The sequence below is a fragment of the Hippocampus comes genome, unplaced genomic scaffold (assembly GCF_001891065.2).
Source record: "Hippocampus comes isolate QL1 unplaced genomic scaffold, H_comes_QL1_v1.1 scaffold108, whole genome shotgun sequence".
NCBI lineage: Eukaryota > Metazoa > Chordata > Actinopteri > Syngnathiformes > Syngnathidae > Hippocampus > Hippocampus comes.
In genome coordinates, this window is record NW_017805071.1 from 1,266,634 (window position 1) to 1,282,069 (window position 15,436).

Below are 15,436 nucleotides of genomic sequence, written 5' to 3' on the forward strand. Positions count from 1 at the left end.
ATTTCTTGCCCTGACGTTTCACAATGTGACGTGATCCTCGGAAAACTCAAAACCACCATCTCTTCCCCGTTATCGTTTACGAGGACTTCCAAGGGTCCACTTATTCGGGGTGGGGGGGCTGAAGCTATCACTTAACCGAAAACAACCCCTTCCTTTCAGATAGAAAGAGTCGAATTCGAACAAGACAACTTCCATTGTGTTCCCCTCGGGTGTTTTGAGAGAGCCGTCCCGGTCCGCCGTCCCTCTGCAAAGCAGCTTATGGATGCGCGGCTTTCCGAGTTGTTTGGCTCAGAAAATGGACACGACTGCGGCGGCTCTCGGACCGAAGTGAACCCGGTGTATGGTTGCGGACGCGCTCCCGCCACCAAGCGGGCTTCTGCCAAGAAGAAGAGAGCGAATGCGCGACACTTTCACAGCTTCAAACCGAGCAACAACGCCCCTTATCTACCCCCAGAGGTACGCTTGTCTCATGGGTATTACCGGCCAACATCGCCGATATTCTGTTAATACATGTTAATTACACCCCCCCCCCAAAAAAAAACAACAGTTCGCTTTCACTTTTGGCTTAAAGCTACGTTTTGTATTCGTCCGATCTTTCTTTGTTTTGTTCGCTAACCTCACGATTCGATGTTCAATATTGTGACACGTAGCCACTTGGCCGAAATAATTTCTGGCCTTAATGCCTATAAAAGCTCTAAATTGAAACGCGCGAAAGTGCAGTTAGCATGCTATTGTAGCATCAGCTGTGTTTGTAAATAGTTTTATATGGGAGGGAGCGGGGCGGCGGGGTAGTTACGAGTCCTCAATCGTAATACAGTAATATTACTTCCAAAGATAGAGTGTCTATTCCTTGGCCGACATTGTGTTTGTTTACTTTAGGCTGTGTATAGGAAAGTTACATAATTACCCACTTTTGTTGAACTCGCAAAGCAAATTACTCGTCGGTAGTATGCAAATGTAGAATGTTGAAAGTCGGTCGTAGTATGTTGAGGTAAACTTGAATGGAATTGGACACGCGTTTTCTAATAACATATTTATTAGCTCGGCGTTCGTCTCAGCTTTCCGATGACCATTGTGCTCATTCAGCCAAAAGTTATTATTAGTTTACAAATCAATGGCGTACTTGTATTCTCATTCAGACAGGTCTTTTCTTTCTCAGGGCATTAAATAAATTGCAACTGGATTCCTTTGGTTGTCTTAGAAGACGTTTCGTCTTTCACCCTTCATCAGTTGAGTAGAGTTGAGCTGATGCAACAAGGCTTGGTTAGGACAGACCAGCCCGAGTTGGTTTGGAAAGCAGTTTTTGATGTATGTTGGGAGTCAAATTCCAAAACAACAAAAACACAGTCCCCTATAACTGCAGAGGTAGCCTATGCCCTACATTTTTACTTACCCAATGACTTAGTGACTAAAAGAAGCCTACACCTGATATCTTAACGATGATCATTTGTACATAAGAATGCCGCAATTTCTGGTGGTGCTGTGTGCCTACAACTTGGAGCATAAATAATTGGCTTTTCCACACCAACTCAGGCTGGTCAGTTCTAACTAAGCCTTGTTTCATGAACTAATGCGGCCCTCTCAAATGAGAGGTGAAACAAACAGCATTCCAGTTGTGATTGATACTAATGTCGTGAGATAAAATTACTGGCCTTTTGGTTGTCACTGTCTGAGTCTGATACATTGTTTCTTATCTCCTAGGTGGAAGAAGGGAATATAGAGTACAAGGTAAGGCGTTTCACGTAAAGCAATATGGTTTTAGGATATATGGTGTCAGTGTGAGTCGCCTGGGTGATATGAGATATTTAAACTAACCAGACACTTCACTCAATACAAATTAACTCCCCACCCCACAAAAAAAAAAAAACACAGCGACACTGTCAGAATAGTTTATTTAGTCATTATTCATAGGTAATAAACTTTTATAGTATTGCACGAAATGTTGGGTGTGGTCTTATTTTATTGCTTATGGTCTATTGAGCCTTACAGCCACATTCAGTTAATTGAATATGTATTGAAATGTGTTAGCTTTTCCCCTACTTGTTAAGTTGACTGCAGTGACAGACTACACTCCCATATTTGTGCTTTTAAATTGAAAATAGTTCGAATATTCATCTGTTTAGTACTTGCATATGCCTGGAGGTTCTGGAATGTAACCCCCAACATAAATGAGTGACTTCTATACAACCAAAAATTCAGGCTGTGGCTTGACAGCAGCTCTTCCATTGCTCAGAACATAAGTTTTCACGTTGTCCCATCAAATGCCACACTTCCACTTTCAGACACAGTTTTAGTTCAGCCATGAAAGTGAGGCTCACGATAAGGTCAGTGTGAAGAACATTTGTAGGTCAACAATTTGACAAGTCTGTTCCATTCGGCCTATGTTGAAATCTGACACCAGTGTGGATTAGCAACAGCAATGTTCGCATCGGGATAACGTTTGTTGAGTTCTGTGATCTTTTCATCTGCGGTTTAGCTGAAACTCGTGGACCCTACGCAAAGCCGATTTGAGCACCTGGTGACGCAAATGAAATGGCGGCTCCAGGAGGGTCGCGGAGAAGCTGTCTATCAGATCGGGGTGGAGGATAACGGCATGTTGGTGGGACTGTCGGAGGATGACATGAGGGCGTCCCTGACCACCCTCCATAGGATGGCTGAGAAGTGAGCTTTGAAGTGAACCTATCCACCGATCTAAAGCGTATACAGTACGTTTTACATTTTGATTTCACACCAAAAATCATGTTTGTCTGACAGAGTTGGGGCTGACATCACCATCCTTCGACATGCAGAGGTGGACTACGACACTGATCAACCCCTTACCATTGCCGAAGTCCTAATTCGTAAGGTGCCGGATGACCAGCAGGTTAGCAAGTCTCCCATTAAGACACACAGATTCACATATATCGTCATTTTAAAGAAATATATTGTATTTCTTTGCTCTTTCATACAGTTCCTGGACCTGCGAGTGGCCGTAATCGGTAATGTGGACTCGGGTAAGTCGACCCTGCTGGGTGTTTTGACGCAAGGCGAGCTCGATAATGGGCGGGGAAGAGCGAGACTCAACCTCTTCAGGCACCTCCATGAAATCCAGACTGGGCGGACATCTAGCATCAGCTTTGAGATCCTGGGTTTCAATAGTAAAGGAGAGGCGAGTAAAAGAATCACCAATAGATGAGAACTAACAAACATTGAGTACGTTTAAGCAATGTGCCATTTTTTGTCCAGGTTGTGAACTACAGCGAGTCTCGAACGGCAGAGGAGATTTGCGAGAGCGCCTCTAAAATGATCACGTTCATCGATCTGGCGGGTCACCATAAATACTTGAAGACCACCATCTTTGGCCTCACCAGCTACTGCCCTGATTTCGCCATGCTTGTTGTCAGCGCAAATACCGGCATTGGTGAGTGAGCATTTGTCGATTGAGTGTGTTTTGCAAACGAGGCATTTTCGTCCCATCTTGTTGGCTTGGGTGCTTGTTAGCATACAGAAATACATACCTCCTTAACGCTGCAGATTTTTGTACATTTAAAGCTTGATGTGGAGGGTTACATTTAGTGTTTAAAACTGTTCTTTGCCCAAAAATTGTACTTTAAAACGCATTAACTGAGCATGCTCAAAATTAGCGAAACACATTTGCCATTCTGTGATTTTGTTTTGGAACTAGTCCTTCTGTGTAAGAGTCGTACTGACTACTCGATTCGTCGACTTGTCTACTCCATACTGATGTCGTAGCCAGTCATGTTTTTGGCTTGAAGAGGACTTAACCGCTTTCTACAACAACTGAGTGCTGAATTGAATTACTTCGGTTGGCTTCTATTTCTGAATATGCAGCTTTGGTAAATGAGGAAGAACCACAAAAGGGGAAAAAAAGCCACTGTCAACGTGCAAAGGGAGTGGGAAATCAGTCCACTGCCATATTAATTCAAAAACACACCATACAGTACCTGCTGCTGCGGCACAAGATTAGGACCGGTGTCCGCATTTGACTGGACTATCGCAGCAGCAAGCAGACTGAGCAAGATCATTTTTTTGTCTGGCTAGAAATACCATCACGCGCCAGTCGGCGAATCTTCATGCTCTCGTGTTCTAATGTGGATGCTCTGCGTACATTTGCTGGCCATCTGCAGTAAGAAAATACCAATGATATCATGAGCAACTAGTTGTCGTCGACTTGACTTTCATCACATTCGTGGAGATAATATAAATAAAATAAAAATGATAAAATCTGAATTTGACCAATCCTGACTTTTGAGTCAAATAATGTCAATTTAAACAACATGATTCTTTTATAAAGAGAGTTAAAAATATTCTGTCAGAAGTGGGATTCGAACCCACGCCTCCAGGGGAGACTGCGACCTGAACGCAGCGCCTTAGACCGCTCGGCCATCCTGACACATTTGCATGATGTGATACCATCACATGTACTGACTGCACCGGATGTCGGGGGTGGGGCAGGTTTATCAGTTGAGTGCTCTGAGTTGCTGCAGTTAACTTGTGTTCACAAGAAAATAGGCTGCTTTGAATTCTCACTCTATGATTTTCATTATTTCACATTTGTGTTGACAAGCAAGAGAATTTTGTCCACCCCTGTAAGCTGATAAACACGTACTGCTTGAATTTACATGATGGCACACTGGGTTTGTGAGTTGGTTTTGTGAGTTCTAGTTGAAAATTTGTGCAGGATGCTTAAAAGATTCAGTTGTCAGAAGTGGGATTCGAACCCACGCCTCCAGGGGAGACTGCGACCTGAACGCAGCGCCTTAGACCGCTCGGCCATCCTGACTCATACCATTATCCTGATACCGTCACATGCAGTGAGGCCCACTCTACACAGATATGGGTGGGGTGTGTGTGTGGGGGGGGGGGGTGGCAATTGAGTGCTCTGAGCTGCTGCAGTTAACTCCTGTGAACAAGAAAATAGACTGCTTTGAATTGTCACTCCAGCAATTTCATGATTTCACATTTGTGTTGACGATGAAGTTGACTTTTGTCCACCCTTGTAAACTCACAAACATGTACTGCCTGAATTTACATAATGGCACACTGGGTTTGTGAGTTTTAGCCGAAAATTTGTACAGGAGGTTTAAAAGATTCTTTTGTCAGAAGTGGGATTCGAACCCACGCCTCCAGGGGAGACTGCGACCTGAACGCAGCGCCTTAGACCGCTCGGCCATCCTGACTCATGACGGGCTGTGTACAAATAAGGCCTAATGTTGAAGCCTATGACTGGCAGTGCCAGCTGTCAATCCAAAAACTTTTTCTTTCAGACCGGTTAAATATAATTGCACCATTATTTATTGGCAGCTAATGGTGTGCAGCTGTGACGGTGTGAATGGTTGTTTGTCTCTATGTGTGCCCTGCGATTCACTGGCAACCAGTTCAGGGTGTAGCCCGCCTTCTGCCCGAAGTCTGCTGGGATAGACTCGAGCAGCCCCGCGACCCTGTAGAAGATATAAGCGGTGTTGAAGATGGATGGATTAATCCTTCCCTCCGCTTGTTCAGCCAACCAGCTGCAGCGCAAAAGCACTACACACATGGAATCTGACCTTATGCAACAGACCGGACACTGTTGCCAGGAATGACCCGTTCTAAAAATATAATCTTTGGGTCAGCTGGGTTTCATGCTGGCATTTCCGAGATGTATCAGCTGCTGATATGAGTGCACTTAGCAGCCAGTCTTGCCCAGAAACTAACGTAACTACAACACATCGGCACATAAAACTAAAAAAGCCATTGATATATGTTGCATTTCATTGCTGTGGGTGTTTTTGTTTGTGTGAAAAATAGAGTGCGCCGTTTGAAACAGGGTCACGAATGTGGACCGCTCCTCCATCACATGCAATCATCCCTCCTCGAATGAACTTTAGACATTTTGCATTACTCTCATGTCTGCCTCTTTTTTTTCCTGTTTGGTAGCACATTACAGTCAGTCAAAGTAACGCCCGAGACTAAAATGTTCTTCCTCCTCTGAAGTTGACAAGTTGGAATTAAAAAAAATGGTAAATGTAAATGGTAAATTGAAAGTTTGACAGTTATTTTCATTCCTTACTTTGTGAATACAAAGAAATATTGATAATCGACAATATATAGAGTTGCAAGGACACCTGTAAGCCCAATGCTGAAGCCCTCAACTTTGTTTGGCAAGTTACCAGTTGATTGAATGGAAGTAAAGCATGTCATCAATATATTTGTCAGAAGTGGGATTTGAACCCACGCCTCCAGGGGAGACTGCGACCTAAACGCAGCGCCTTAGACCGCTCGGCCATCCTGACGTTTTATGTTGCCCTTTACACACCCAGACAGACAATCAGCATCAAGAAAGGAAACTCCAAGTTTGTTGAAGGATTTATTTTTCTCCAGTCGCTGGAATGACTTTAGGACTGCAGAAAACAAACAACTATGACATATATTAATTTAGGACATAAGTACAGTAATGTCCAGTATTGCAGTCATTCTGATGATCATCAAAAACTTTTGTCAGAAGTGGGATTCGAACCCACGCCTCCAGGGGAGACTGCGACCTGAACGCAGCGCCTTAGACCGCTCGGCCATCCTGACTGGGAACCTTGTGTACGAACACAGCCACTGAGGCAGACAGTACAAAGGAGTGCTGCCGTTCTTTTAACTAAGAAGCATGAGCGGATTTTAATCCTCATGTGATTTAATTATTTTACTTTTGTGTTGACGATAAAGGAAGTTTTGTTCACCCTGGTAATCTCATAAAGCCGACACAAATTTACAAAGTGGAACACTGGGTTTGCGAGTTTTAGTCAAAAAAATGAGTGCATGATCATTAATTGCATCTGTTGTCAGAAGTGGGATTCAAACCCACACCTCCAGGGGAGACTGCAACCTGAACACAGCGCCTTAGATCACTCGGCCATTCTGACATGCAGCTGATCGTCAATATATACACGTATTGGAACACATACCAGTGGGACCGCGGTATCGTGCATTTCATGAAATATATGTCTAAGACAACCAGAAGCATCCAGCAGCTATCGATTCAATGTCATGAGAAAGAGTGTCATAAAGGCTCCAAAATGATTTCCTCCTCCAAAGTCAACGGGCTGCTATTTTAAGAAAGAAAGTCACTCGGCATTTAAACCTTTCCTTTTCAGCTGGCACGACACGGGAGCACCTTGGCCTGGCCCTGGCCCTGAAGGTTCCCATCTTCATCGTGATCAGCAAAGTGGACCTGTGCACGCGGGCCACCGTGGAGCGAACGGTGCGGCAGCTGGAGCGAGTCCTCAAGCAGCCGGGCTGCAACAAGGTGCCCATGGTCGTGGCCAACAAGGACGATGCCGTTGCCGCCGCTCAGCAGTTTGCCCAGTCGCCCAAGTGTGTACCAACCCCTGAAGTTGAACACAAGTATAAAATGAAATGTAGATAAATGTATAGACACCACTTACAATTACTTAGGGATATTTGGCTTGAGGGTAAAATTTCTAGCCTAACTTCCGAGGGTAATTTTCAGCCCATTATAATCATTTCCTCTGCACTTAATTTCACCCTCTCTAAACTTTTGAATGCACATAAGATAAGATAACCTTTATTTGTCCCACACTGGGGAAATTTTCAAAATGCACGTCCAGTTGTAATTGACCCAAGAAATGTGCGTAATTCATGGATCAAACACCTTACGGAAATTTTAATGTTCGAACAGCAAATTGTACAAGAGTACTGAAATAGTGAGCAGTTGGACTTGCCCACTGAAAAAAAATTAGAGGACCAATTAAGTTGTTTGAAGTTACATTTTAGGTTTATCCTGAAATTTCAGCCGAAAGCCGAATATCCCAAACTGAGAAGTGCATCATCACACTTTTACTGTTTGATACAAGTGACACGCCATGTGACGGCTATCCAGTCGCAGGTTAGAGTGAGAAGCTAATGTAGCAGTCTACATCTTCGCTAAAGTGCTCCTTCTGGTCATTCAGCTGGACTCAAACGCACCAGTCGCAGAAGGTCTGAATCAAAGTCCTTTGTTCACAAAAAGTTGATCAATACCAAAGGGAACAAAAAAGACGGGAAGTAGCAACCGACCAAAATAAAACCAGGAAGAGCGCTAACCATGGCTTAACAGAAGCAACACTTGTTCAACCACATGTTAAATGATGACTATCATGATACTGGAACACTAACAGTACAGACACTGTCATTGTTTTGATCATGTGATTTTTTTTTTTTTCCCCTCCCGGCAGCATTACACCCGTTTTCACTGTGTCGAGCGTGTCCGGAGAGAATCTGGACCTGCTCAAGGTCTTCTTCAACATCATCCCTCCGCTCAGCAACAGCAAGGAGCAGGAGGAGCTCATGCAGCAGCTCACTGAGTTTCAGGTAAAGCCACACTCAGCAACGCCACGGAATAATTAAGTCACATCGCGCTGTGTGTCGGGTTTTTGACCTCGCTTTCATTCGCCATCTCCAACTAGGTAGGCTGAAAGTGCAAGGGAATGGCTTTGCAACCGAAAAGATGAATGAAAATGCCAGGTTCGATCGCAACAATTATGTCTGCGAGTACTAAGCGAGATCTAGCCCGCAACCACCAAGCCATACTATTTTCTATGAAGTCAGTCAGTGATTCCCTAACAGAGGTTTGGTGTGCGAGGGCCAGTCGTCTACTACAGTATTTTGTGTGCAGCTGCCTAAAGAAGTGACAAACCTGCCGGTTAAGACATGATTGAGTGAAAAATGTTGTTCTTCAGGTGGATGAGATCTACACAGTGCCAGAAGTGGGGACTGTGGTGGGCGGTACTTTGTACAGGTTAGTTTATCTGCAACAAGCGACTCAAAATTTGTCTTTAAAAAAATTTTTTTTAATCGACTTTTTTTTTTTGGTTGTAGTGGTATTTGCCGCGAGGGTGACGATCTGGTGGTCGGGCCCACAGACTCAGGGCAATTCCACAAATTGACCGTCGGGAGCATCCAGAGGAACCGTTCAGCTTGCCGGGTGCTTCGTGCCGGACAGGCTGCCACGCTGGCACTCGGCAATTTTGACCGCACGTTGCTGCGAAAGGTCCGCCTCGGCCTCGAGTATTATTTCCATTCGGTGTTTGCCAACGAAGTGCATCTGATCGAGTTTTCCTTCCGCAGGGGATGGTGATGGTGAGTCCAGAGATGGACCCGACCATCTGCTGGATATTTGAGGCTGAGATTGTGCTGCTCTTCCACTCCAAGACCTTCCACAAGGGCTTCCAGGTGACCGTGCACATAGGCAATGTGAGGCAGACTGCCACTGTGGAAGCCGTCTATGGCAAGGTGAGTCTCTGGCTGCTTGAACAACAGACGTATATGCGTTGGACTCACAATTGGTCTCTCGCGGCAGAGTGCGGCCATCTTGAATTGCCGCTGTTCCTGACAACTTCCATTTTTTTTTCACTGTTTTACACGACGATCCCTGTATTGTTCTGAAAATTACGAAGAATTTTCAAAAAATAAAATAAAATAGAGGACATATACTGGACATTGTCCAAAAGTGGATGGGAAGTCTTTGAAATATGTTTCTCATCTGTACTTGTATTTACCTAACGTACAATGTGTTTTATCCCCCCAAGAAAAAAAAACAGATGTGAATCTCCCTTTGATATTTTCTTCTCAACCACTTCCATTAAATGAATAATTAGAAAAGACAAACCTTTTGGGGGGACTTTGAACATCGTTGTGATCTTGGAAGTGACTACTTTTCTACATATGGCAGGAGGAGCTGAGGACAGGGGAGAAAGCAGACGTCCAGTTTAAATTCCTCAAGCATCCCGAGTACCTGAAGCTGGGGGCCAAGGTGCTCTTCAGGGAGGGTGTCACCAAGGGCATCGGCCACGTCACCAAGCTGCATCCCATTGCGCAATATCGCCACGTCCCGGAGAGTGACGAAGATGAAGATGACGACTAGAGAGTGAACGCTCCCCCATCCCAGAAAAACACACAAGTGCCGTTTGGTTTTGTTTTTATAACGGACAAGCTTCCACCAAAGGCCAGTCTGCACTCTTTGCCGCACTCACCCGGAGAAGGTAAACAAGTCTGCATTAATAGAACGCCTTGCCTTTATACCTTCAAGACACACGTAAAGCCGTTAGAATGTAGCCACACACACACACACACACACGCACACACACACACACACACACACACACACACACACACACATTCACACAATCAGACTTGCACTGTCATGAAACAAAAGTCAACAACTGTCACACTTGGGGCCGAATGATTCATTTGTGAGAGTATGGGTTTATGCTGTTAAAAAAAAAAAAAAAAGACGGAGCATAAGAAATCATGGCAACTCCACTGGACCAAAATACTCAGTTTGTAAATCATCACACTCTTCTAAAATTATCATTTATTTGAGCAAGGAAGGAGGAAAATCATCTCAATGAGCTATTGTCACATGATCTTGGTGGAAAGATTAGCACAAGTCGATATTTTTTCCCAAATTATTCTCGCAATATTTGGCGGTAAAAATCATTGAAACTGTTCTGGGAATATTGGGGTGCTAGGAACAATCCTCACACTTTGATATTTGTCTCCAAGTTGAGTTGCAAAATTTTGGGGAGGAAAATCACCTATTCTACACAGCACTGTGGCCGATAAAATGTTTCAAACATTAGCAGAAGACGTGAGTCTTCTGCTAATGTTTGAAACATTTTAACATTTGAGTGACTTTGTGTGACTAAAGCCCATTTCAACTTTACTATAAACCGATCCAAAGTAACATTGAGCTTTAAAGTCAGCGGCAGGAGTGATATGGCGGTATCAACATCACAGTGCATCCGAATCACACAATTTGAGGCTGGGGGAGAGGCTGCTCTCACTTGCACTGACACACACACACACACACACTCACACACCTTCTTGCAGATGTTGTTGACACAGCTGGTGTAACTGTGAAGCATGCATACATTCGGTGGCTCGTCTTTTGTCCAAATGGCATCATGACCGACTCGAGTGAAGACTGCAAATGGGGATCATGTGGACGAACGTATTTGAGACTCTGCTTATTACACCGACAGTGAATTCAGCCTATGAATTGTTGGAATTCAAAGCCAATCTGTTTCCAAGTTATTTGCTGCAAGCTTTTAAAGTTACTGACATCTCACTCACACACGCATGCACAGTGCCTAATGGTAGTGCCTTCCAACACAAGTTATTCATGCAGTTCAAACACACACACACACAGAACTTACAGGTGGTGCTACTGGTTCAAATAAATAATTTACCACACGTTTGACTGTTAAGTACTGCTCAAAATGAAGACTGCTGTGGGCCTTACAGTACTTACTATTCACACTTTTTAATTCCACACCACCTTAACACAGCACACCCCACTTGATTATTGTGTTGTTTTTAAAGAGCATATTTCAACTTTATATCTACATTTACCATATGTTGTGTTTTTGTGCATCTCAGGTGGATTTCCAGTCGTTTTTACATTTTGCAATCCCAACTCTTTTGAAGCTTTATGGTTTATCCCCTTTATGAATGGAAACGTGTATAATCACGTCTGAACCAATTATGTACAGATCCAATTGGTGTATTGTGGTGTTCATGACAATAGCGTTTATGCCATTAAATGTTGACTTCATTTTTTTTTTTAACACTTCAATTCATGACATGCCTCTTTTGCCAAGGAAGGGTGTGATTGAAAATCACTAGGATTAACTGCTTTCTAAGGCCCAAAGTTTGGCCAACCCTGTCCAACATGATGCAAGACTAAGGCAACAACACACCGAACTAAACAACAGGAGACACACCTTTTTAGTCACATGAAAAATGGCCATGACTCACAATGCTGAAGGTAACGCCTCATAATACATTCGACTATCCTCATAAGATAGCTGAAAAAATATTGGCAGTTGACATTTTCCCAAAATATACTGATAGTTAAAAACTACTGCCGAATGAAAATTCACTTTAATATAACATAATATAATGATAAAATTATATGTGATGTGTTTAAATTATTAGAATGCAGTCTATGGTGCCCGAAAGTATTTGGACAATGACTGGTTTGATTTTCTTGTTTCATATGTAGCTCATTACTAGCACCTGCTGGCGTGTTGTGGAATAACAGCCGAATAACACGACATCAAGGGCCTGAATTGATGATAAAAATAGGATGTAAAAGTCGAACGCAAAGTCATGTATCCGTGGGTTCCATTTTGGGGATTGCTTTTCATAACAGTCCCCAGGTTTTATTTGGGTCAAAGCAAACTTATGTACTTTACGTTAATAAAAAAACAAAAAACAAAATGTGTAAACTAACCACAGCATACAACCAAATCATTTAAAACAGGGCTGGTTGGGATCCACCATTGCTTTTAATTCTTGAACAAATCACAATGATGAAGACAGGTTATTGTTAATGATCCAGTTTCTAGAGTTTCTCATTTATTATACAGCATTTTAAAGAGTTTAATTCATTCCATGACCAAAATTCCAAGTGAAGGTATGAAGTCAATTTTGCTTCTGAAATTGCATTAACCTTTCCAGCCTTCCACAAATGACTGCATTTGAAAAGCATCACTACATTATACTGGATAGAAACAGGAGAATGTCAATAATAGGAAGTGAAATACAGTAACTGCGCACACTGGTGTATTCAAGTTGGGGTGTGGCCTAGTGAATGACGTTCGTTATAGCGACTTGTCATTTTGCATTTTTCTAATTAACTGTCCCTTAAATCAAGCAAAAAACATAAAAATCAACCAAGTGACGGCTCGAAATTTGAACAGCATGTAAGCTGGGGCACTTGTAAGTGAAGTTACCACAGTTTTTGTGATTTCAGAAGTCCCTTACACATGTAAAGATCATTATCTTTGGAAAAAAGAATCCAAAGTACCCACACCTCCACCTTGAGAGCAATGTCTTTTGGGATGGGGACCTCCTGATGCTCTGCTTTTAGTTTTGCCCAGAGAGGACAACGCCACCCCTGCAGGAGGTCCCCTTCTGACGAAAGACGAAGAAGCAGAAGGGGAGAAGGATTTGTGCAGGTCCAAAGCGAAGTGATAGTCATTGTGCTCGGGCATCTCCCATGCCAGCACATTCTGGCCGCAGCGCTCACACTTGAGCATGTCTTCCGCGCTGTCCACTACGGAGGTTGCCAGTGAGTTGGATTCACCATCATCTCGCTTTTCACCATTGTGCCTCGGCTTTGAAAATGTTTCTGTGTTTTTCTTGTGGAAGAACGAGGCAATAGTGGCACGAGGGCCTGCCGAAGTGTCTTTAGAAGGACTCGGAGAAGAGACAAAACAAGATGGAGAGGACTCAGTTTGCGGTTGCTGCCTGTGAAAGAAGGACTGGATGGTGGTGGGTGTTTTGCGTGCGGTGGGGCTAGCGGAGACCAAAATTTGAGTGGAAGCAACGTCAGCACTCAGGAAGCCTGCGATGCCCCCCGCTGATGCTGAAGGGGCGTCGGAGAATTTGCTGGCGGAGAGGTGCAGCAGCGTGAGAGGCGGAGTCCTGCATGGCAAGCAGGAGTATATGAAAACACAAACAACCATTGTCAAGAATGACTGTCAAGCCTACTAGGCCAGCTCAACTTGATATGTGGTTCATCATAGGCACTTAAAATTGGCAGATATGCGCTGACTCATTTAGCATAACTTTGAAAGCGATTGCTTAATTGTGAACAATGCGTAATGTTAAAAAAAAACATCAGTAACCATATCTGAAGTGTAAAAGGAGTAATATTGACATTTAAATTCCAATGCGCGTTCTGGTTACACTGGACCTACCATGCCGCCTGCTGGTTTCCTGCTGTGTTGAGGCTCTTTATGATGGCAAAGCTGTCGCTGGACAACTTGGCGGCGTCATAGCGCACTAAAGCGCAACAGCGGGAGAAACTGCTCGGTCGCTTGTCGCCCAGCTGCCGGACGCCGACTGTTAACTGTTTTGCCATGCGACCGTTCTGGAAGAAAAAAATTAATGTACATCGTTAGGGTACTTTGCATGAAATGCAAGAGTCACTTACAGTAGGTTCCTCAAACTACACAATATAGCATTTCATAAATGGAATGTGGGAGGGAGCCAGAGTCCCAAGAGAAAATCTACGCAAGCAAGTAAAATGAAACTCCAAACAGGAAGTTTAGTGTTCCAAAGCCTTTTTCTTACCTCTTCTCTGTCTTTTGTCAACCTCTCCTCCAGCTCCAAAGCCAGCTGATGAAGCCAGTGCTGGACCTTCTCAGAGGTACATTCAATAAAACAGAAACCAAACAGCCAAAATATTAGGTGCAATACAATCGGTTGATAAAATAAAATCCAGCTGTGTCATAAACACACCGCAGGACTGAATACCTGCTCTTTTGTAGCCAGTGATGTTTTCCCAGGGAAGTTCTTACTACAGCCAATAGATTTTGGCAGCTGCCTGGGTTTCACCGCTTCGAAGTCGATACCCCGACACAAATCGTATAGCCACTGACTGAAAAACACATTGAATCCAATAAAGACTGACGGGATCAGAAGTTTTGGTTCATCAGCCTTACCTGGTCTTCTCTCCAAAGTGCTTCCCCAGTTGGGCCTGAGAGAAGCGAGTTAGCTCCCCCATGTGCTCCACTTGCAGAGCTTCTGTGATTGAGACCCCGAGTTTACCTCCCAGGTTGCGTCTGCGCAAATGAAAGACAGCTGGATTAATAAGTGAAGGGGTCTCACTTCGCGGCGCCTTCACTGAAATGCTCACATCTTGCTGATGGGCAGCGTGCTAAAAAGTTCAGTCACGGAGTCCAGCGGCAATACTGTTTGTCGATTGGGTTTGTTCAGACCGCATGCCAGTTTAGCCAGCACCTGGAAAAAACACTTGGGAATTTAATTGCACATACAATAGAAATTGCCTATGTAATATAAACATAGCCTAAGTGTAAAAATTACAATGAAAATATTTCTGCATGGATATAGTTTTAGCAAAGCTAAACTGATTAAACAAAGAAGTCAAATCAACAAAAACAAATGTGATCTTGTGCTTTTGATGTTAGCTTTAAGATATCAAAATCGGTAGTAAGATTTCAATAAACAAATAACATTTACTTTGTTGTGCGAGATCCCAGCTGAACATTGGAAGCTTGTGTGTTGCTCCACAGCCGCCCTCATTTCCTCCACGATGAGGGCCCCCACGGTGAGCTGAAGCTCAGCAGAGTTGTGCATCGGCATAGACGCCAGCCACTGCTGGACACCCGCCGACCTCTGCTTCTCTGTTGGGCATACTGAATATTGACTTGTTTTGCATTTGCTTTCGTAAATAATAGATGAGCTTCATGATTTAATGGAGAGCAATGCCTATTTGTTGAACGGTGGTGTTTTAGGAGTCTCGACTTTGTTGTGCCACACAGCGAGCTCATCCAAAAGAGGTCCAATGCTCCTATCTGCTGGCCGTAGTTATTTTATTTTATTACTTTCCCACCTTACAGGTCAAACCTGAGTTGGCCAAGACTTTTCTCTGTCCGTT

At 43.7% G+C, this 15,436-nt stretch overlaps 2 protein-coding genes and 5 non-coding genes across 7 annotated transcripts; 1 reads left to right on the forward strand and 6 right to left on the reverse strand.

Annotated features, from left to right (window-relative positions):
• Positions 1-9: 9 nt before the first annotated feature.
• Positions 10-9,912, forward strand: gtpbp2a (GTP binding protein 2a). The gene is made up of 12 exons (XM_019864648.1): positions 10-456; positions 1,702-1,728; positions 2,477-2,661; positions 2,755-2,863; positions 2,951-3,148; positions 3,226-3,400; positions 7,122-7,341; positions 8,202-8,337; positions 8,706-8,764; positions 8,845-9,016; positions 9,094-9,258; positions 9,698-9,912. Exons 1-12 carry the CDS (start codon positions 259-261, stop codon positions 9,887-9,889), a joined length of 1,836 nt encoding a protein of 611 aa, XP_019720207.1. The 5' UTR covers positions 10-258; the 3' UTR covers positions 9,890-9,912.
• On the reverse strand, positions 4,311-4,393 carry trnal-cag (transfer RNA leucine (anticodon CAG)). Its single transcript has one exon. It is a non-coding gene; the product is annotated as a tRNA-Leu (tRNA).
• On the reverse strand, positions 4,701-4,783 carry trnal-cag (transfer RNA leucine (anticodon CAG)). Its single transcript has one exon. It is a non-coding gene; the product is annotated as a tRNA-Leu (tRNA).
• On the reverse strand, positions 5,098-5,180 carry trnal-cag (transfer RNA leucine (anticodon CAG)). The gene has a single exon. It is a non-coding gene; the product is annotated as a tRNA-Leu (tRNA).
• On the reverse strand, positions 6,190-6,272 carry trnal-uag (transfer RNA leucine (anticodon UAG)). The gene has a single exon. It is a non-coding gene; the product is annotated as a tRNA-Leu (tRNA).
• trnal-cag (transfer RNA leucine (anticodon CAG)) lies at positions 6,476-6,558 on the reverse strand. The gene has a single exon. It is a non-coding gene; the product is annotated as a tRNA-Leu (tRNA).
• Positions 9,913-12,154: 2,242 nt separating the features above from the next.
• On the reverse strand, positions 12,155-15,360 carry polh (polymerase (DNA directed), eta). Its single transcript, XM_019864649.1, has 7 exons — positions 15,019-15,360; positions 14,675-14,778; positions 14,481-14,600; positions 14,293-14,416; positions 14,110-14,175; positions 13,734-13,906; positions 12,155-13,458 (listed from the first exon to the last, which is right to left on the reverse strand). The coding sequence occupies exons 1-7, from the start codon at positions 15,139-15,141 to the stop codon at positions 12,810-12,812; spliced, it is 1,359 nt and encodes a 452-aa protein (XP_019720208.1). The 5' UTR covers positions 15,142-15,360; the 3' UTR covers positions 12,155-12,809.
• Between the last annotated feature and the right edge of the window lie 76 nt (positions 15,361-15,436).